This window comes from Pempheris klunzingeri, chromosome 21, assembly GCF_042242105.1.
Source record: "Pempheris klunzingeri isolate RE-2024b chromosome 21, fPemKlu1.hap1, whole genome shotgun sequence".
Lineage (NCBI taxonomy): Eukaryota > Metazoa > Chordata > Actinopteri > Acropomatiformes > Pempheridae > Pempheris > Pempheris klunzingeri.
The window spans coordinates 15131089-15153344 of NC_092032.1; the positions used below are offsets into that span (position 1 = coordinate 15131089).

The 22256-nt window shown below is 42.8% G+C and overlaps 2 protein-coding genes across 4 annotated transcripts in view; one reads left to right on the forward strand and one right to left on the reverse strand.

Annotated features, from left to right (window-relative positions):
• The window catches only part of LOC139220726 (uncharacterized), a 275609-nt gene that overhangs the window by 7130 nt on the left and 246223 nt on the right, over positions 1-22256 (forward strand). For 2 of the 3 annotated variants that reach the window (XM_070852543.1, XM_070852542.1), the window contains exons 9-12: positions 236-367; positions 1598-1867; positions 2404-2885; positions 2948-3264. In XM_070852543.1, coding sequence (XP_070708644.1) covers positions 236-367; positions 1598-1867; positions 2404-2610 — 609 coding nt within the window. In that variant the 3' untranslated portion in view covers positions 2611-2885; positions 2948-3264. Of the gene's footprint in view, positions 1-235; positions 368-1597; positions 1868-2403; positions 2886-2947; positions 3265-22256 lie in introns of those variants that run through there. The other variant, XM_070852544.1, reaches the window with a different exon arrangement.
• Positions 4299-16937, reverse strand: ankha (ANKH inorganic pyrophosphate transport regulator a). Its single transcript, XM_070852549.1, has 12 exons — positions 16405-16937; positions 15030-15246; positions 14694-14812; positions 14358-14441; positions 14059-14229; positions 13816-13950; positions 13001-13093; positions 12820-12912; positions 8037-8166; positions 7767-7890; positions 7436-7535; positions 4299-5221 (listed from the first exon to the last, which is right to left on the reverse strand). The coding sequence occupies exons 1-12, from the start codon at positions 16498-16500 to the stop codon at positions 5090-5092; spliced, it is 1494 nt and encodes a 497-aa protein (XP_070708650.1). The 5' UTR covers positions 16501-16937; the 3' UTR covers positions 4299-5089.

The window sequence follows — 22256 nt, forward strand, 5'->3', positions numbered from 1 at the left end:
TTGCACTGTCTCTGTTAACATTTTGCTGGGATTTCTGGAGGGTAACATCCTCAGATCAAATAAAGAGCAGGACAGAGTCGCTAACGTTAGCCTAAGCTATGATGGGGAGATACTGCGCAGTGGACTGACTATTTTTCTAACTTCTCTAACGTCCACCCTTGAATAAAGTCAGTGCTTCCGCTCCTTTGAGCACAGCTGAAATGACATCTCAGCCTTTAATTCTTTGTGTTTACAGCTGCCGCAGCAACTTGAGGCTCAGGAAGGTTTGATAAGTCAGTGGACGTTTCCTGGAGAATGCCTGCAAGGAGATGGGACAGGAGATGCTACGCTGCAGCTAAAAGGCTACATGGAGCTCCTTCAAAACAAGGTATTCGCTGCTATCCTGCTCAGAATCATGCACACAGTGAGAAAGTATTTTAAACACACAGTGAGTAAACCACAGAACTATTTTTATGCCATCTGTGGACAGTGAGGGTATTGATATTCAGTGCTTTTAGATGTGATTGCTACCATATGTTACAGGGAGTCTTCTAAATGCTGCTCCGTCTCTCTCATGGTTTTTTTTTTTTTCCGGTGTCATTAACACACGGTCTCGTAATGCTCTAAAGGATTTGAAGGGATAGATGGACCCTCAGCCTCAAAGAATCTGTTTCACTGTTAAAACCCACAGTGCCTCTTTACTGGAACAGTATGAGGCCCCTGGCAGAATTTATAGTCACTGCCACTGGTCGCTCGTGAGGAATTCTGGTGTTAACTACACACACGTTTTTTAAAAGTCAGCTTTATGAGAGGTAGCTGTGCGCTGGTTTTGTGCCCGACATTATGGATTTTATATTCCGAATGGACGCTGTCTGCTCTGAGCTGGTTCCATAAATAGAGCTATCTATGTGCAGGAATGTCAGTGTATGTACAGGAAGCAAGAGGAAAAAAAAAAAACACCCTCAGTTTCACCAGTTTGGCAAAGCAGATTGTAACTGTAGTTTCTGTTGAGAAGAAAGATTTTATGTCCAAATGGCCCCAGGAAATAAAGTCAAGATTGAAATCAACAGCTACGCCTCTATTTTTCACAGATAAACAGATATCAGACACCCTGAGTCTGATATCTGTTTATCTGTCTCTTGTAGCTTGTGGTGAAATTTGTTGAATGTGTCCATGCTTGTTGTCTCTATTTATGCATTTTCTGATTATTTTCTTTATTGATCGATTCATTAATTGGCCTATAAAATATTAAAAATGCCCACCATCAGGTGACTTCTACAAGTTACTTGTTTCGCATGACAAAGATCACAGAAACATTTTTTGCTTAAAAATTACCTAGAAGATTAATCAGGTACCAAAATAGCTGCTGCTTAATGCTCTGTCGATTGACTAATAGATTAATAGATTGTTTCAGCTCTACATCCTGATGATCAATAGTCAATTTCCATTTTTTGATTATCAATTTCATCTAGAAAGTCAAAAATACTGAAATATTTTTGTCACACGCTGTCAGAATCTAAAATAATGTCATCAAATTGCTCATTTTCTCTGACTTTTTACAGTGAAAGTAAACAGAAAACATTTGATTGATTGATTGATTGCACTGATTTGTTTCCAGTGGCAGGCGGTAGTGGGCTGCTCCTCCGCTGCAGAGCGGCAGCAGCTGTGCGAGCGCGTGTTTCAGGGCGGAGAAGAGGAGCTGGGGCTGCTGGAGGCGCTCAAGCTGCTGATGCTGGGCAGAGCGGTGGAGCTGCACGGCTGCATGCAGGGCGGCGGAGACGTCCCGCTCTTCTGCTGGCTGCTGTTCGCTCGGGACTCGTCCGACTGCCCGCGCTCCTTCCTCGCCAACCACCTCAGCCACGTGGGGCTCAGCGCCGGGCTGGAGCAGGTAGGAGACACTCCTCTTTTTTTTTTTCAAGAGGCATTTAAAGACTTGTGCTGAATGTTTTACTGGCCGCATACCGTAGTTTCCTACGGTAGGGAGTATTTACATGAAGCCTTTTATGGTGTTTCCTCTAGTAACTGTTGTGATTTTCTTGCCGTTTTGAATCCAGCAATAAATTTCTGTTGAATAAACTGATGTCACCCCTGGTAACGAACAAAAACAGCTAATGTTTGTTGTCATGAGATCGGGTGTGTTACATTCTCACAATCTGAATCCTGAACAGTAAAACATGTCTGCGCTTGTGCTGTTTTTCGCTGTTTTGGAGCCTCGGAGACGGCTTCAGGGACGACGTGCTCCAGAGTGATTTAATTGTTATTTTCACTCTTTTAATAAAAGCTTTTACAGACTCCGGTTCCATAAAGAAACCACACCCACAAAAAACCCGTGCCTGAGCTACAGATTGAACATTGTGATGTTTGAGAAGTACGTATTTTAATGGCTCCTCTGCAGATGTGTAATTATGTCCCCGGTCTGCGCAGGTGGAGATGTTCCTGCTGGGCTACGCCTTGCAGTGCACCATTCAAGTTTACAGACTGTACAAGGCAGACACAGAGGAGTTTGTCACCTACTACCCAGACGACCATAAGGACGACTGGCCGTCCGTGTGCCTCGTCACAGAGGATGACCGCCACTACAATGTGCCAGTCGTAGAAGCTGCAGAACACAAGGAGCTCAACTCGAGCTGATCGCCGCTGCAGAGAAATCTCCTGCCATACAAACAAAACACTCCTCAGGTCCACCAAGATTAATAGATTTACGCCAATTAAAGGAATAGTTCGACATTCTGGGAACTGTTGATGAGAGTTGGACGAGAAGGTCAACACCACTGATGTCTGTTGATTAAATATGAAGCCGCACCAAGCGGCTGGTTAGCTTAGCTTAGCATAAAGACTGCAAACAGGGGGGAACAGCTAGCCTGGCTCTGTTCGAAGGTAATAAAATCCTCTTGTTACATGTCTTTGTGCTACGTTAAGCTACCTGGCTGCTGCTGGTAGCTTCATATTTAGTTTACAGACACAACAGTGATATTAATCTTCATGTCTGACTCGCAGCAGGAAAGCAAATAAGCATTTTTCCCAAATTTGTCAGCCTATTCCTTTAAAAAATATGCTGATTTGAGACCCTGTACAAGATGTGGTTTACACTTTTGTACACACTGTACTGTATACAGAGTTTTCTACTTAGGTATGTGTACATATAAGTGTATCTGATATTGATATGAATTATCTCAGTTAGGTCCGAATTAGTTTGCAGGGTGTCGTTTTGACTTTCAGGGGTTGGGAAAAAAAAAAAGCCCAAATTTTTATTTATGTTTTATTTGTTTCTCTGTAAAAACAAAATGGAGCTGCCAAAAGCGCCAAAAATGATTAGATGGCTGGTGTTTACACTGGAATTTGGGCACTTTGATTTGTGTATTTATTATTTTTGTCTTCATTATGTCAGAAAAAGCATTTTAGATTAAGAGGTGAGACCGTATTGACTAATTATGGACTAATTCAGTGAAACAACTGAATTAGTCAATGAAGGGTTTGACGATTTATCATTTTGTGTGTGTGTGTGTGTCAAACTCGATGTGTAACATGTTGCCTTTAACCAAGCTGTTTAGAGGGGAAAATCGTGCCAATGTTGCTGCAAATACTGGCACCAGTCCCGACCACCAGCCACTGGATTCAGTAGTAAACGCTCGCTTGGTCCTCCATGTTGCCTTAGAAATAATGCACAATAAGAATGAATGTTGGTTATTAGTGATACGAGGCCATTTCCTTGCCCTAATTCCAGAGCAGGTGAAGGTGATCAGCTAACAGTGAAACATTGATTATGCCATTGGTAGGAATGTTCCTGCTCTGTTTTGGGTGGCATTCAGATAAAAATGAAAGTCCTGTTTTTGTAAAAGTCTTGTTTCTCTGATTTTATCAGCCTGATACTTTAATTTTTTTCCTAATTTAATGAGAGCTTTGAACATGATTTTGAACTGATCAATTGACACATTTCAGCTGTTTGGGGTCTCGTCTGTAAATCATGGCTGAATACAATGGATTTTCCAATGCTCTGTATCTGTGATTGGTGTTGACTCTACTTGTCCATCCCAAGAAAGTTTATCTGGATTTTGTTTCTTAAGTTGGCTGACGGGGACTAAAAAGTCACTTTGTAGGATAACGACCTGATCATTTGGTTTGTTTATTGGCAAACAAAAGAAATTTGATCACACTGCCCACAGAACATCAAAAACAGGAAATATTTACTTATTTGGCATAAAAATGTTTTATAGTCAGTTTTTGTAGTTGATTTTGTAGTTACGACACGTTTTAAAGACACAACAGTCGGGTCTGTCTCTAAACAATGAAGAACTAAAGTCAGTGTCAAAACACAAGAGTTAATAATAAAGCAATTTATTTGCCAAATAAGAATGCCTATACAGTATATACAGTACATACGACAGTCTGAATACTACCAGGAAAATGCTTGGCAAAACAAAAGTAGATGGACTCCCAGACTGCATGGAAAATGAACAATCATAACTGTTTTCTGTAACACACTCAGTGATATAACGAGGGATTCCCGACCCCTCTGGGCAATTAAATATACACATTGCATTACCTATATAAAACAACAATAATCTGTACACCATTGTATGTAAAATACGATTGCACAACCCAACAAGTCCCACAAGATGTCTATATTTGAATTCAAGCAAGGCCTTGCTGCTTAATCTTGATAAAATAACATAAAATAATGAACTCTGTATTTTGGCAACTCCACTACCACTCGACAGATGTTTCATTCTTGCTGCGGAGGAGGAAAAGTTCTCCCGTGTCGTTTTCCCTTGTTTACCAGTAGACACATGAAAGTGGTTAATACACCCGCTGATGTGATGATGCAGAACTATGAGAACTGTTGAAAAGGTCGGAAGACGAAGGTATTTACATGAATGAATGAACACTTGGAGGTGCATGGCTTTCTTTACAGTGTGCGTTTTAATGGTGTGTAGGCCGACGCGAAGAAGACCTCGTCACTCTTATTCAAAGTTTAGTCTGTCGGGAGAACCTCTGAAACCAAACCATACCCGGGTCCTCTCTCCTCCCCAGCACTGTAACACTCGGCAGGTCTCCTTCTTCAGCAAAGGTCCACATAGAGGTCGGCTTTACCTTCCCCTGCCGTCTGAGTTCACTCCTGCTCCTCTTCCTCCTCCTCCTGGAGCTCCTCGATGGCGTCCATCTGAGTCCTGGAGCACACCTCGCTCATCGGGGCGGAGTCCTCGCCCTCCACCACCAGCTCGTTGGACATCTCGCTGTTTTTCTGAGGAAGACGACAGACAAGAAATGAAAACCACTGAATTTTAAGAAGTCACAGAAAAGGAGAACTAGCACTGGCAGAAAGTTACAGCAAAGACTGATGTGCTAATCTGATGTGCGATAAGCTGCAAAAAAAAAAAAAAACGAACGAGGTTTTTAGGAACATACAGGCTACTGTTCAGGTTGTTAACAGCAACTCATTACAGAATATTAGTGGACTTGTAGATTTCAAACTGAGAAGTTAATCGTATGTGTTCAGAGAGCAACTGAGGAGAAATGTTAAATTCAGGTAGTGGGAAAATACACAAGACTTTTCAGACCCTAAGATACTTAACTAATTAAATGGAGAATTGTTGGTTGTTGGTATAATAGGAATAGTTCTATATTTTAGGAAATACAGTTGTTTTCTTACTTAACTGCTGAGGGTTAATGAGAAGTTCGATGAGATCTCAGTCTGATAAATGAGAAGCTACAACCAGCAGCCAGTCAGCTAAGAAAAAAAGACTAGACTAAGAAAAAAAAAAAAGTGGAACAGGCAGTTTGTAACTTTTGGTCGACCCAGACTTGCTAACAGCACCTCTGGAGCTCAAATTAACACGTTTGTGTTTGTCGGGATTAAACACGCAGGTTCTAACATCAAGAAATTTTCTGGCACATGACCCACAAACTGCACTGCATCATTATTACAATTCAGATTTTGTATGGATTACAGATAAAACGTGTAAATGATGAGCTGGTGGAGGAGGGGGGAGAGAGAGAGGGAGGAGGGGGGTGACCTGATGGCCCTGGGGTCAAAGGTGCCGACCATGGCCGCAACTTTTGTTCCTAATATGCCGTCACCTTTCCCCATGTCAAAAATGGTAACAAAAGTAAGCTTGAAGCCAAAGAGTCATGCTGGAGTTTGCGTCCATGTCTGTTCAGACTCATAACATTTATCTTGGGACTTTGAAGGAACTTAATAAAATAAGGTATGAAGTGTATTTTCTGGTGAAATGGAAGTTATCACTATATTGACATGTAGGATTCCACTGTCTTCACTTCAGAGGACTGACAGAGCGGCATCACACCTGTCACTGCTATCATGCAGTGAAGATGATGGACAAATACAAGGACCTCAGGGTCTAAATCAATTAAACACTGTAGCAGACTCTCAACATGCCCTCTTCAGCAAGACACAGATCTCTACAGTCACCACAGTTTAAGGTGCGAACCCAAGATCAGTGTCATCGAGAGTTATGGAGCCGAATAACAACCAGGAAAGTGTTTCTGCAGAACGTCATGATGCCACAGTGGATCTGACCTTTGACCTTTTGGATATTAAATGTCACCTCTTCATTATTTTATCCCATCAGACATCTGTGTGAAAATGTTGTCATATTCAGTGTATGAATTCTCAATGAACTTTGACCCCTCAAATCTAATTGGTAGATCCTTGAATCCAACTGGATGTTCGTGTGAGAAGTAGTGAAGTTCCCTCCTTCCCTGTCAGGCAGATTTTACAAACTCTGGCCAGAGCCAGCGGAGCCGTTTCCCTCCTGTTTCCACTCTTTATGCTAAGCTAAGCTAACTGTATCTATAACTGCACCGTATTGAACAGACAGACAAGTGGTGTCTACATTCAACTCTCAGCAAAAGCCAAAATGTGACTATTCCTATAAAAGTAAGACACTTTGGACCAAAGTCAAACCAGTGAAAGCTCTCTTTGTCCAAACATTATCTTGGACTTCAATATCCTGTTATTTTCTATAATAACCTGTAATATTCTGGATGAAATATATAATAAAAAAGTCGTCCTTCTGATTACTGGGCAAGAATATTATTGGGTAGGACTGAAAAACAGATTTTCCTTTCAGTGGACAAATGTTCCTGACAATCAGTGAGACAGACTGAGACAGACAGCTGTAAACGCTCTATCATACATACCGTGTGATGCCATAACATCCTTTTTAAATCACTTAATACAAATGCCAGTGGTAAGGACAAACACAGTAGCTTGTGTGAAACCCAGCTGTCCTAAATGAAAGGTTTTACAGGGCTTTTCCTTGCATGTATTCATGATGGATTTGTTTCATTTGCATCTCATTCAAACTAAACAGAACGATCACAATACGTGAGGGACACACCCGCTTAAAAAAGGCAGCTGCTGGGATTTTTCAGAAGCCTCAGAATAAGGTGTGCGCCCTCATGTTTACAATGGCCGGAACCCAGGTGTTCTCACCTGTTGTCGATAAACATAGCAGGCTGCTATGGCAACCATCGTCGACTCCCCAATAAAACCGGCCAGGAGGGATCCAACCCCGAGCGTGGCCCCGTGGACCCTGAAAACATAAAAGGATCAATCAGAACAAGTTCTCAGTTGCAGCTGCTTTTTATCCAAAGTGATTTGATAGTTTTAAGAGTGTGGATGTGAATCCTCCTCCTGAACTAAGTATATAAACGCATACATTTTACCAGAATAACACACAATTCTGAATGAAACAACAGAGGAAGCCTGAGTCACAGTGCTGACCTTTGTGACCCTCACAGTGCTCTCTGAAGTGTTGACTTACCCCATATAAGGCAGCACAACTAGACTGGTGATGAGGACAATGATGCGGAGAACCGAGCTGGGGGCCAGCACAAAGGTCTTTTTCAGGGTCATGAGCCATCCAGTCAAATGAGCCCGAACAGTCACTGCAAACACACACACACACACACACACACACAAAGTGGAAACATCACCCCACTGGTCGCAGCTACGCCCCGGGTTAAAGCCACAGCGGGAAGGAAAAGCCAGCTGGACACCGATGCTGAAAAACACCCAAAGTCGAGTGTCTTACCTGGCAGGGGAAAAAAGGAGAAAATTCGGAGCGGGACCACGCACAGCTCTGCGAAAGCGTACTCCACTCCAATGACATCAACCAGGATCTTCTCTGATAAATGAGGAGTCCAAAACACCACGAAGCAAAGCTGGGCACAAAACGGACAAAAGCGAATTAATTTTTGCGCTCGCTGCCCCACAATAGAGTCGCCCGGCACGCCTCATTAGATTTCATTAGTTCATTAACTCAAGAGGTTTCGGATTGAATGTGGGCCTTTGAAGCTCACATAAAAACAAGCGAGCAAACACACGACAGACAATGTTATTGTTTCTAGAAGCACTTGCTGAGGCACGTGCGACATTACCGAAGCATCTCAAAGCTGTAACTGTATTATAAGCTCATTATGTGTGTGTGAAACGACACAAACCTGTCTGATGTGAACATTAATAATACATCAGCTTATTCAAAGCTGTGCAAAGATTGTTTCGCTGCGCTCCAAACTTAGAACAAGCCCAGAGGGGCTCTACAGATCCACAAAAGGCGTTTTTCTGGTTCCACTCTGACCGACTCTCGTGTTGTCTCAGCTGTGAGCAAAAAATACTCAGAGCATCAGCTGTGTCATATCTGGCATTTGGCTCTCAGTGTTCACACAAAGGGCAACGTTGAGGCAGCAGCTCTGTTTCTGTTAAGACCTCATCGGCTGCACCGACAGGCCATCTCTCCCCATCCTGCCCATGTACGGCACAATCTTCCAGGCCTTCCTTCATCCCTGCACATATGTTTCTAGATCGTTCCTGTCAGTCAAAAGCAAATGCAAAACTCGCCCTTGTGCAAAAAGGCAACTGGATAATAAGAGCCTTGAAATTTTCTGGCAGTCTTTGCTCACTTGTAACTCCTCCTCAGATGGTCTGTGGGAGTTCCAGCCCACCGTCAATGAAGCTGGTTTCATCCTTTTCTTTGCCAGCCAGTCACACACTGTACAAACCTGGTGGACCCAAAAGAAACACCACTACTCCAGCTGTGCGTTCTATAAATCTTGCTTTCTCCCAGACTATTCTGGCATCAGGTGAAGAGGGGATTTCCAACAAATGGAAATGTACCCAAATTATTCCCTCTTTGAAACCATTCCTCATTTGAATACCATTCAAGCAGCTGCAGTCACAATTTATCTAATTGTTATTTACTCTCCACCAGGGCAGTGGGGCAGTTTTGTTGATGAGCTGGACACGCTGTCATCTTCCATCCCTGAAAACTGTCATCGAATACATTCCCCACAATGTTTAAGCAGGCATGGGTTATCCCGTAACCAATCCTAAACCCATTTCTCCAGCTGAGAACTTCTCCTTTAGTCTCATTATGTTGGACCTGTTGGCAGCCTCTGACACCATGAATCACCCTGTCCACCCAGTCTGATCTACCTAGACCCATCTGGTTTGGGTCCTACCTCACAGGGATCGTTCAAAACGTCAAGGATAAAGAGTCCAAGCTTCATTTCCTTTCCACAGGGATACACCAAGTACCTGTGCTTGGTCCCCTCCTCTTCAGTAGTCACCACCTCCTTTGGTCTCATTATCTGCCCACATGGGTGTTCTGACTATTGTTAAGCTCTGTCCTTCCCTCCAGGACGACCCATAGATGAAGGAACACCATCTTCAGCTCAGTTGTTCAGTAGCCAGTCCTTCTGTTCAGCACAGCATTAGCATCCAGCTCACCAACAAACTTTCAGTGAGCATGTTGTGTTCAGTCTGTCACGTCTCCTCACACTATATAATGTCAGAGAGATCAGGTCCTAAGTGACTGCTGCTTAGCTCCCAGTACAGGCCATTCATTCATCCGTCATCTTGCCTTGTGTACAGTCATGCTCCTCTGGCAGTGCTGCCAGCCGGCACAGTAATATCTCCATCTACAAAAATGTCCAAAATGTAGCAGCACCTGTGGTTTTTAAACAGCCAAAAACAGTTAATATGACTCCACTTGTCCGCTGGCTCCCTGTCACTGCTCGTATTAAGATCATGTCTTCAGTGCTCACATATACATTAGCTCGCTGAACTCCCAAATTCAGGTTTGTGACGTCTCTCATTCACCATGACCGGCAAATGAACGACGGACGGTCCAAGAAAGGCAGTAAATCAATTCAAACTCTTCCCCTGTGCAGTTCCTCCGTGACGGAACAAGTTAGCCGACTTTACTCGGCCTGCAGAATCCCTTTCTCTCTTCAAAAATGGCTTGAACAACCAACCTCTTCCAAGTGCATTTACTCATCTAACGTATCTCCCTGTCTATCTGCCTGTTCATCCATCTCCATCTAACTTATATAAAAAGAAGTGTCATTTTCTAGGCACACATGTGTTCCTTCATGCACCTGCAGCCTGGTGGTCCTTGTGTCAAGTGGAATTTTGCAGCACTTTTTCCTCTGAGGCTTCACCCTGATCTGCTGTGGCTTGGATTGAATAGCTTCTGTCAAATGAATGAATGTAAAATCATAATATGCTGCTGACACTGAGTCATATATTATGGCAAGAAAAAAAAATAAGGGGAGGAGAAAGGATGACACATAGTTTTTCCTTTCCACTGTTGCTCAATATAATATAATATCTGATGCTTGCTCATCTGGGAATCCTTGAATCCTTAATTTTGAATTCATGAATCATTGGGTCTCTCTCTAATTAAAGAGTTTGGTCTAGACCTGCTCATGTAATGCGTCTTGAGATAACGCTGTTGTGAATTGGCGCTTGATTGATTGATACCACAAGCTAAACATTGTTTTGAGTATTGCGAAACAAATCGCCCCGAGTAATTCCATAAACATTTCACTAGCTTGCTCTTCTTTAAGATTTACATGTAGTAGGAATGAATGAACTGCGCAGAAGCTTTTGATGTGGTGCTTTTTCATCCCGAGCCAAAATATAGGAACAGATTACTTGTACATGATGATTTCATTTGGTTTCACCTCACCATCTATCATTTCAGCCTGATAAAAGCACATAATAACTAATCTGTTTGGCTCGAGCAAAGCCGCCGTCTCCCCTGACTCAGCTGTGGTTTCTCTAAACAAGGTGACACATCCAGACTCACAGCCTCGACATCCTGAACAGTCTGTTTTCATAAGATGAAATTATTTGTTACTGAACATTACACAGCTCCTCTCTCAAATACAAGTCTATACAATAGACAATACAAGCCTGCCTCCTCTGCTGTTTTTCATTCTGTTGTTGTCTTTCCTTCCTCTCTAATCAGAACAAGCCCTGGCATGAGGGCTGTCCGTGTGTGTTTTCAGCACCGCTATGGGCCATACCTATCTGCCTGTTGTTCTGTGCCAAGCACACACCCTCACATACATGTTTACAGCACTGGGATTCCACATCTGGTGTGCCATTCTCCTCCTCCTCCTCCTCTTCCTCCTCCTCCTCCTGCTAAAAGACCCAACCTTTGCCACAAACTTCCTGTTTTTCTTGAAACGACAAACTGGGGCAAAGGCTCCTTCTTAAAGAAGAAATTCAATTTGCATCCTTGTACTGCAAGGTGGAGTTAGAGAGACATAAAACATGACAATTATCCAAACATTTAGCTGAAAAACAAACAGTCAGCAGCAGCGTACGCAGTGTGACTGCAGCACTCGTTACTTAGTAGGAAAGTACACCTGCGGAGGGCTTCTGAAATGTGTTAACTGATATGTCTCAGTAAACGTGTTTTATTAAGCTTGGGTGGGAGTGTTGGTGGGTGGGGGGGACACAATAGCCCCTTAGCCTCTTCATAAATTCCACCCTAACGTGTCTCCCTCTCTCTGCAACCTGAAACCACGAGAGGACGGCAAAGTACATTCAGTACGCCTGCAACAACTTGTGAACCCCCATCCCTTTGAACATTAGTGTCCAGCTGTATCAGCATAACTAGCGGTCTTCAACGTGAGACCTTTTTTTTCCAGAACTCCTAAATTATGCCCTCGTTTCTGAGGAAGCAGCCACGTTTAGAGATTATTTAGTGCGAAACGTTTGACAGCATTGCCTCTGGCGAGGTATGTAAAAACTATGTCAAACATGTTTCTGCATAACACTGGACCGGTTATGTCGGTCAGAGCTGAACCCTGACCAGCTCACTGTATCCTCCGATCTGTGATACAGCAGGATTAGAAAACACAGCCTAGATGTTTTGAGAAACACGTTCTGGATGCTGTTTTTATCTTTTGTTGCACAGAATCGAATATCATCAGCGTGTGCAGAAAAACAAGCCACAATGCATTTGCTGTCAAAAAGACATGGGTGCATGCAGTATAATAAAGTATTTTAATACATTCTTGACAGAAAAAGGACTTGCTTTGGATATGAGCTTGTTTTAACATTGTAGCACGGTACGACAACCGACACCCACTGTCGGAGAGGTCAAGTCTCAATGAAGGACACCTAAGACCGTAAACAAACACTCTGCAAATGTAGGACAGCCTACAATGAAAATGAATACTGGAACTTCATGCTAGCTGTACCAAGGTGGGTCTAGATGTCTGCATGAATGATTTTTTCAGTGATCCTCATAAGGAATGCAACTTTTTTTAATTAATTTTGGGCAAAAACAACAAGGATATAGTGATAAATGCCTGTCAGTCTTCAAATTGCTTATTGTGTCTCACCAACAGTCCAAAATCCAAATTTCAATTCAATTTATAAATGATATAACCGAGAAAAGCTCACATTTTAAAAAGCTAAAGCCAAAACACATTTAACAAAATCTGTTAACCACACCTTCTGTGCTGATTAATGTGCAATTATGTGACTGAAGAAATAACAAAGATTCACCCCCATCTTACCGTGAGTGACAGAGCCAGACAGCAGAATGTAAACTTTTTAATGTGCGACTTGGTGACCGGGGAGCCAGCGTTCATCTTGTTGCTGGGATTGTTCTGTTGGTGAGAGAGCGATATTAGTGGGGTAAACAAGCCCGTCTACAATATAGACTGATTCCACACTAGCAGGGGGAGGCTGGATTACCTTGTCGAAGGCGGGGTACACAGCTCTTAGCTCCGTTAGCCACCCGTAGGGCATGTGACCTACAGGGTATGTGGCCGTGAGGACAGCCACGGCCTGGAATGACAAAGACACGGCAGCTATAAGTAATCAGAGCGCCGTCACTTTAATGGTGAAAATACCACACGCAGCACACACAGCTAAATTAATGACGGGCATCTAACAATAGCTGACTTCAAAGCAACACGTGTGTCTCTCGCTTTCCCGGCGGCGTGCACTTTTTCACAAGTTTATGATTGGATAACAGCCTTGAGCTGGTTATTGTGTCCCAAACAACAACAGGCGGTGTCAGGCTTTACGCAGGAACAGTAGGGCCATGTAGGAATGTTTTCACTCAGTGTAATCATGCCCTGAGTTCCACATGAACATGGTGAATCACCCAAACCACTGGCAGCCAGTGTTGTCAATGATTTCCAGTTCATTCTGGTAAACAGCTTTGTATTGTCTCTAGTAGTTAGGGTCTCTGTAAGCCAGAAAGCTCCAGAGGGAGTTTGTTAGCATCTAGCATTTCATCTGCAATAACTTGAGGGAGAAATTAGTCCACTAGCTGTAAAATCCTTATTAATGACACTCTATCGAACAAAAGCCTATAATTATACTAGAATTACTATTAAGTAATTTTGTGGCAGCTTTATTAATAACATCCGGAGTAAATTTAACAAAAACTTAATTCTTCCCGATCACGCATGACAGTTAGTCACTACAAGAAATTACAGGAAAATGATTTCTAGAGGAACAGAACAGATACATTTGTTGAATTAAATCCCTGATACACCCACCTCTGTGGCGTCAGAGGTCCCCTTGAGGTCGCGAGACACAAAGAGGTTGACGATGGGTCGGCTGATGCGCTGAGTGGCCAGGATGAGGGCCAGGGGCCACCAGAAACTCAGCATCTTTTTGATAGTGGAATCGCCCTGCAGGGGGTCAAGACATGTCCAATAAAATCGCTCTTGTTTTAGAAACGATGAGCTGAATTCCTCATTCTATTTTTAAGCTTAACAATTAAAAAAGGCAGCACTTACCCCCACATCGAGTCCGCTAGAGTCTGGGATGTTGTCGTGAATGTTACAGTAGTAACCCAGACCGACGATGCTGAAACGGACCAAGGCACCCATATACAGGGAAAGGATGGGGATGAGTAAAGGCTCCACGCACTCTAGGTTACTGTGGAGGAGAATGGCCACGAACACAATCTGCAGGAAAGAACAGAAAAGATAAACACCAAAAACTAAAATAAACATCACAGACTACAAAACTTCCAAAAGACTGCAGCATTTTAAAAATGTGGATTACACTAATATGAAGGAATGGATCTGGTTACCTGAGCCACAACATCAGAGATTGAGGCCGAGCCTACTATGACGCTGTACTTGTGCTTAAGAAGTATCCCTGCATGAATCCACGCCTTCAAACAGAACAATGACAGAAGTTTAAAAACCAAACAAAAGCTTTATTTTGGCCATTTTGACTCAACCACAGCTGGATGACAGGCCCTAGACTCTAAACAGGAGGGACAACGGTACTGCTTGAAGCAGCACGGACAGGTGATTGAAAAAAAACACACAAAAAACAACTATTTCCTGATCAGGCGTGTTTAAATCCATGATAAAATGTCTGATTTCTCATGTAGGATAATCCTGCTACTCTGTGCACTCACCATTGCATCCAACAAAGGAAATGCAGCCAGATATAAGAAAGCCTTTCTTGTCTTGTGTCCCACAGATTCATCCACATGGTGGAGCTTGTTAATGATGTAGTACCCTAAATCTGTGTACGCTATAGACAGAAAAAGAGGAGAGAGAGGGTGAGCGGTGGTTAAGGAGATAATGTCTACCTTATTTTCATTGTTTTATAATCTCTCCCACAAAGAAAGCTGTCAGAGGATGCTACAATAGCGAAACTTAACCACGAATACCAAAACTTCACTTTTTACAGGATGCGGTTTAAGTGCAGCGTGTCATCACGTGTGCACAAACAACCCTTAAACACACACCTATCAAGATATGAAGGACGAACGCGATGGCCCCGGCCGTCACCATGCAGAACACAGCCTTCCTCCGGTCCCTCTTGCTGTTGACAAACACCAAACCCACATTCTTGAAGTCGCTCATGGGTCCGGTGAAGAACTTCATCAGGGAGTAGGCCAGGCCGTAGCTGGCCAGCATTTCGACTGCATCCTCTTTGACTGTGGCTATGCCCCTGTTGAGAGCCTGGAAAAGATATTATGGAGAGAGAAAAAAGGGGGGGGGCATGGAGAGGGAGATGTGTCAGAGGAATGAGACAGCACAGGAGGGGGGGGGGAGAAGTTCAGCATGGTAGCGTGACTAGCCCACATGACCATGACTTAGCCTAACTTTATCTCTGACCAGATGGCAATTGCTACTCCACCACAGTCGACACTATCCCGCATTAAAAATGAAATATGTTTCATGGACACAATTAGAATTTAAAAAAGACTTTTGACAAGTGGCATCACACTGTCAGGAGAGGAAACACCCACAACACTTCCTCCCAGAATCCTCTCCATTCAGTTTTACCTCCAGAACAACTACAGCTGCTCTTTTCCTTTGCAGGGCTGTGTGCTATTTATACCAGCTAACAGAGCCATTACATAAGCTTAATCCTAACATCTCCAAGCCACAATGTGTGTGTGTTTTTTTATTTTACTCTCACACTATCTGCACAGGGTCTCATGGGAGAGGACAGCAGCCAGATCAGTCATACTGCTGAGGGGGGACAGGAAATGCCCAGGCAGGAAAACATGAATATAATTACATGGAAATAAAGAAAAAAGCCATCATCACACAAACAGGCCTTGATTCAGACTCAGACTCAACTTAGTGATTAATCAAAAGGTAAATCACAGACAGGCAGTGTGGTGCTTGTCTGAGACAGGCTGGATGATAAAAAAAAAAAAAAATCCGCAGCAGCTCGGTGTGTTTGGAGGCAGGAGTGACAGAACAAACACGGGCCTGTCTGAGGCAGAGTGGTCCACACGCCTCTCCTCTTCCTAAATAATGTATAGAACACCCTAATGGATACCTCCACCACTGCCTGCCTGCCCGACAGCTAAGCTAGCTCTGGCTACAGCACAAGCCAGCCGCCTCTGACTGGCCAAACACGGTGGAAACACTGAGTGTCAGCGTGGAGAAGCGGTGTGGGTGTTTTCTGGAGCCCTAAAAATGATGGTGGGCGGCGGTGTTGTGCTGGTTCAACGCCGGTGGACACACGGAGACGTGAACCTCACACGGGCTGAATTAAAGCCTCACAGCCATTAACGCTAGCCGCTGCTAGCAAAGACAAAGCTGCGGTGCGCGGCTCCTTGACGCTACGGAGGAAACCGAACGAAAGCTAAACACAGACTTTACCTGTTCTCCGAGGTCGATGGCAACATTGGTGATGGCCAAAGGCACCAGGAAGCGGATGAGAGGCCAGTAAGGGCTGAGAGATGGAAACTCCACCATAGTACAAGCCGGGATGACAGAGCGAGGGGCATCTGCCTCGGTCTTGATTGATTAAAGGGAAAACCAAAGATTAGCGGCTAGGAGGCGGTCACAGCACCTGTGTGTGTTACAGACTGGGAGGTTATGTGGGGCAGGAGCCGGAGCAGGGGCCGGAGAAGGAGCCGCGGAGCTTCACAACGCTGCTTCGATGCTGCTGAGCGGAGCCGAAGGTCAATGAAAATTTCAGACCGGCGCATCTTCCTCCCAAATCATCATCACGGGGGTGGTGGGGGCCGCAAGGTGACAACAAACAGCGCCGAATTTGCGCCAAGAGGCGTCCCACCGTGTCGCCGGTGCGGATTTAGATGAAAGCGATAATCCCAGTCGGTTGGATTAGTTTTCTAGCTCCGCATCTGACTGCGCCTGTGCTGCGCAGTCCGGTTGATGTCGACCCTCCCCGAGGCTGGAACCAACTGCTGCCCGCACGTGGGCCTGGCATCCCGGCCGTGACATCATCATCATCAGCGAGGCTGAACCTGCCCTTTATTATCTCACACTCACACACACATTTATATACATAAACAAACACACACACATATACACACTCACACACACACACACACACACACACACACACACTTATATACATAAACAAACACACACACATATACACACTCACACACACACACACACACACACACACACACACACTTATATACATAAACAAACACACACACATATACACACAGGCTGCATAATATATGTTTACATTAAAGCAGCACACTGTCACGCACAATAAACATAAACACCTTTAGACTTTAGACACCTTTAGACTATATATATATATATATATATATATATATATAGTTATATATATATAGTTATATATAATTATCTGTATGTGCAAGTCACTAAATATTGAGAAATTTTGACTGGAGTCTGGTGCAAAAATTGTTAATTAAATGAACCAGTGGGCAGCTTGATGGTGAGAAACCTCCACACACCTAAATGTTATAAACGCACACACTAAATAATAATTGTGCTAAATATCACAGTTATCTGTCAAATATCTGTCAAATGAAAACATTTCCCCCAACTTATCCAAACTAAGCTGAAGAAGTAGTGGAGAGCCTCTGAAGAGCCATACGGGGGCTTAACAGGCTCAACCACCCCGAAGAAGTGCTAAAAAACACTTTATTGTGTGTATCATCATGCAGGAAAACAAGTTTTATGTTTGTATCAAACCTCAGAGGACAGAAATTACATGTTGGAAAAATATAAACCTTGCTATGACAATAGCTATTAAAATACTGACCCCTGTTGGACAAAGCAAGAAGGAACATTTATTTATTCTCATATGTCAATACTGTATTTAACAACACATGTTGTTCAAATGTGGGGGAATGGAGTTGAGACACATCAGCACACAGTATAACAAAATGAGTTTCTCCTAAATTGTACCAAATATCTGCCTGTCGCACATTTGTATTTGACCAAATTCTTTATTTGATATTTTTTTCCAATTCAACAAAACATTCTCAGCAGTAAACAACAGCAGTTATGGAGGAAGAAAGAAAAATACAATAATCTAACTAAAACAACATCCACATGAAAAACTAAATACACTTTTAAACCCCCCCTCAGAAATAGCAATATAATAAAAGACAGCGTAAATGTCTTTAGCACTCAAGTAATGTCAGAACATCTTATGAAGAAAGGGTGGACTCTCCACATTATCAATGAAGACAAACTGGGCTCTATTATTATAAATATCATATATATTATATAAATTATCCATTTAGAGTGAATCTCAATTGTGAAGACACATCATTGCCTCTTTGATTTGTGGTATAGGAGGGGGAGGAGCACAGGCAGCCGTCCTCCTAAAGCAGTAGTAGTCGTATTCGACTGATATGAAGTATTTATCTGTCAATGTTTCACCAAATTCTGTGAGAAAATATCAGCTCCGTCACACAAACACATGACAGAAAGTTGGCAACATTTGTTGATTTGCAACCCAAACTCTGGGCTAAATGCATGCGTGTGTGTTCAGAAGACAAACCCACGTAAACCATTAAATGGATTTTGTGTTACTACTTTTATCTTACTGTATCATTCTATATATAACACGTGTGAGCTGATACATATGATTACTTCTATTTGTGTAATATGTCTCATATGAGCAGAGACAATTTGATTCTAATGTAGTAAGAACTCCTCCTTATTTTAACCAACTTTAACTAACTGGGAAAGTCAACAAACCTGCAAAGACATGTTGGCCAGTAACAAACATGTTACTCAGTGGAAAAATAAAACCCTGTTTCACTGGTCAAATGTGAAAGATCTCAAATATATATTGTGCAACCTCTGAGCGTTAAAGTTCATGTGATTCTACACACAGTCATACCAGCTGATGTTTTGTTTACAGATCTGTGGCGTAGAAACATGCCACTGCTGCAGTGTTTTGGAGCTGTGAGTGAAGTCTGCAGTCAGACTTGTTTGTGCGTCTGCTCGGTGCCTGAGGGCGGCTCTGCAGCGATTTTAACAGTTGACACAGCCATTTACTGGCACACATGCCTTTCCTCGGCAGCTGTAACTAAAGTCAGATGTTTACCAAAGAGCCCCCCTACCTGCGAGTGCGCTTTGTGAGTGAAATTCTACAGCTACAGTATAATTCTTTCATAATGTCAGGGTTGTCTCATTGCATCTGCTTCTGACTGCTCGCAGGGTTCTCTGAAAGTAAACAATTGGCTTTCACAAGCAGGTTTTGATAAGTCCGGACGTGTGTTTAGTGCAGCGTGTGTCCAGCTTGTGGGTGTGATTCCTGATGACATGTCATGGGTTGGTTGTGTTCTGAGTGTCAGTTTGTGTTTGTGCTGCAGCAGCCAGGACAAATGCATTCATGTATATCTGTATGTAGGAGTGTGTGTGAAGGTGTGCAGGAGGTGGCTGCTTTGGATAAGATCACTGATCCTGGCATGAACATGTTCACTTTGGTATTCATTTTCTATCACTTGTGTTTATCCTGTTTAAAAGTCCCCATGATTACATTGTGTGTTTTATTGATATTGGATTTGAATCCCTCTTTTTACGGATTTCCAGGGTGGCAGATAACTTTCTAATCTTAACACCCATTAAATTTGAGATTTTAACTGTGTGCTGACTCCAAGAAGTCTACGTTCTGAGCACATTTGGCTGCCAAACATGTACTTGTAGTACTTTTAAGTATTGGCAGCCGGAGATTAGAAAGGTAGATGTGGGGTGTCGTTAAAGACTTTAACAATGCTTTGCAATAACTGGGATTAAGAAGGATTTGTTTGAAAATACTGAAGAATTTCAAAATAAGGACATGATATACAAAATAACCGCGAACAATGTAAAAGGTAAATGTTTTATTCATCTCACATGCTGCAAAGCTGCTGTTCACTCTACCTGTTCATGACTGACAGATGCAGGTTTTCAGGTGATAGTTTGCCCTCTAGTGGCCATTTAAGGGCTCAACAGCTCCAAGCAGCGACCACACTCAGTCACAACAGGACTGTTTCACAGCAGATATTTTAACCTTTTTAAAAAACATGGGTGTTACTAATGACATTAACGATGGCTCTGTCCCAGTGAGCCAAGCAAGCACAATGCCAGCATCCTGAAACTATGGCAGCTAAGTGGAATTCAGCCACCATTCATTTGATTATTTACACCTGTGCTTCTCCTACTGTGACAAGTGAAAATGTCCTCCAATTAAAAGGAAGGAACAACACAGGAACAAGTCAAGTCATTAAACAGAGTGCCGCACCTCTCCTACAGCGAGCAGGCATTTAACATCTGAGGTGACATCTGAAGACGCTCTAGAGGGCAGTGATTTCCCCACAACACAGTGTTAAAAAAGAAAGCGTACACACACTGTGGAGTCTGAATACAGTACCACGCATCAAACACAGCGCCACTAATGAGCCTGAAAATGTCTAAAAACTGCATTTATGCACCTCAGTCTGCATGAGGATGTGCAGTGAGTTAAACGTGACTTTTAAACACACAGATGAGCTGCATTTCAGGAGGTGGAAAGCTCCTGTGACAGATTTAGCATCAAATAAAGCAGCTGATGTTTATTTGCCACTTGAGGTGCATATCACGGCATGTTAGTCATGTAGTAAGCTGGACAGAGAGAGAGAGAGAGAGAGAGAGAGAGAGAGAAGAGAGGAGCCAGCAGTCAAAGATCATAAACAATCTCATCACATCTTCACACATGTCTGGAGTTGTGGAAACTGCATGAATTAAGTGACACCACAGGGTGTAATCTGAGCCTGTTCACACAGTGCGTATCTATGACACAAGGCGCTCATATCAGATCATCACATTTCCCACGAAAATTGTTGTTAGTCAAGTATGAGAATTGATGACTGCTTTTAGACAGACAGTCTTTAGACAATGCAACGCTTTTATTGATCCTGTACGTCCACAAAGAACAGACTGTTACTGAGGAACCGGTTCCCTCGTGTGGTTGCTGGTTGCACAAGAACAGTATTGTTTATAAAGCAAAAAAATGAGCATGACTCAGAAACCACAGTGTTAGGGTGGTTATGTATTTTACCAGGACATCTTATTTTCTGGTCTCATTGCCCTGAGTCGAGTCTGCAGGTGCTCCCGTCAGTCTGCACACTAACCTCCTGGGACACCTCCTCCTCTGTATATTGTTTAGGTAAAACATTTTTATACAGTTAGTATTCTAGTAAAAACACTAGAATTGAGCAGCAATTGTGATTGATTGTTGGGGCTAAATTCAACCTGACAGGACTACCTGCAGACAAAAATCAGGGATGAGAGGAGAAACTGATCACTTCAGTTTTCAAGTTAAAACAGATTTCAACTTTATTTTTACAGTTAATATTCCCTTAAATAGACACTGAAATTGAACATCAGTCAATACTACTACTACTACTAATAAAGACCAGTATAAAGATGCAAATATTGTATAATCTATCAGAAATTATCTGGTATCCATAAAGGAAACACAATTACTTTAAGTACGGTTAAATATGGGGTTTACTTAGCATTTCTGTTATTTTGTTATCAAGGTAAACACGATGACCAGATTTCAGTTAAACTAAACTACAGAGCTGTTTTATGTTACTTGTTTAAATACATAACAATGTCCACCTGTTCTCTGTTTTCATTATTCATTCATCTATGTATCATGTATTTTCTTTACTCCAGATATTCTTCGTTTCATTGTGATGCTATAGGGTGGCGGTGTGGGTGGGGTACGGTGGTGATGAGGCATCACCTTGGCAGAGATGGGGTTCTGTCTTGCTGCAGCTGCAGGATGTGTGTGTACATTTAAAGGATGTAATAAAAGCAATAAAAATTGATCATAAATGAAGAGAAGCAGGGGGGAAAACTGTCAGTCTGCTACTATAAATGCAGGTTGGGCTGTAGGTTAGCCTCCGTAGCTGTAGCTCAATAACTGTCCGTTGTCACCGTCAATAATTAATGACACAATTAGCTCTTGAGTAGTCTGACAGATCTGCCGTGCTCTCATTGTTGACTGCTTACTCGGCAGCCTCCTCTCACCAACTAAGCTGAACAGATATTGATTTTCTGCTTCACAGCAAGGCATCATGCTGAGCTGTGTCCTCACTGAGCGAGGAGGAGCACACCGGCTATGTTTCTATATATGTGTACATGTCTGCTGATGGGTTTCACCACGAGTGAGAGTGCAGGTTTGTTGAATGCTGAAAGAAAGAGTGAAGAAAACCACTGGCTTTTGTTTAGTTTGCATA

What these genes read in the sequence shown, in the direction of transcription:
- ankha (XM_070852549.1), bottom strand. Translation starts at nt 16,500, where the DNA reads ATGGTGGAGTTTCCATCTCTCAGCCCTTACTGGCCTCTCATCCGCTTC. An exon ending in CTAGCGGACTCGATGTGGGG is followed by an intron (nt 13,951 to 14,058) that starts GTAAGTGCTGCC and finishes GACCCCCTGCAG; the next exon opens with GGCGATTCCACTATCAAAAA. An exon ending in CTCCTTTTTTCCCCTGCCAG is followed by an intron (nt 7,891 to 8,036) that starts GTAAGACACTCG and finishes GTGTGTTTGCAG; the next exon opens with TGACTGTTCGGGCTCATTTG.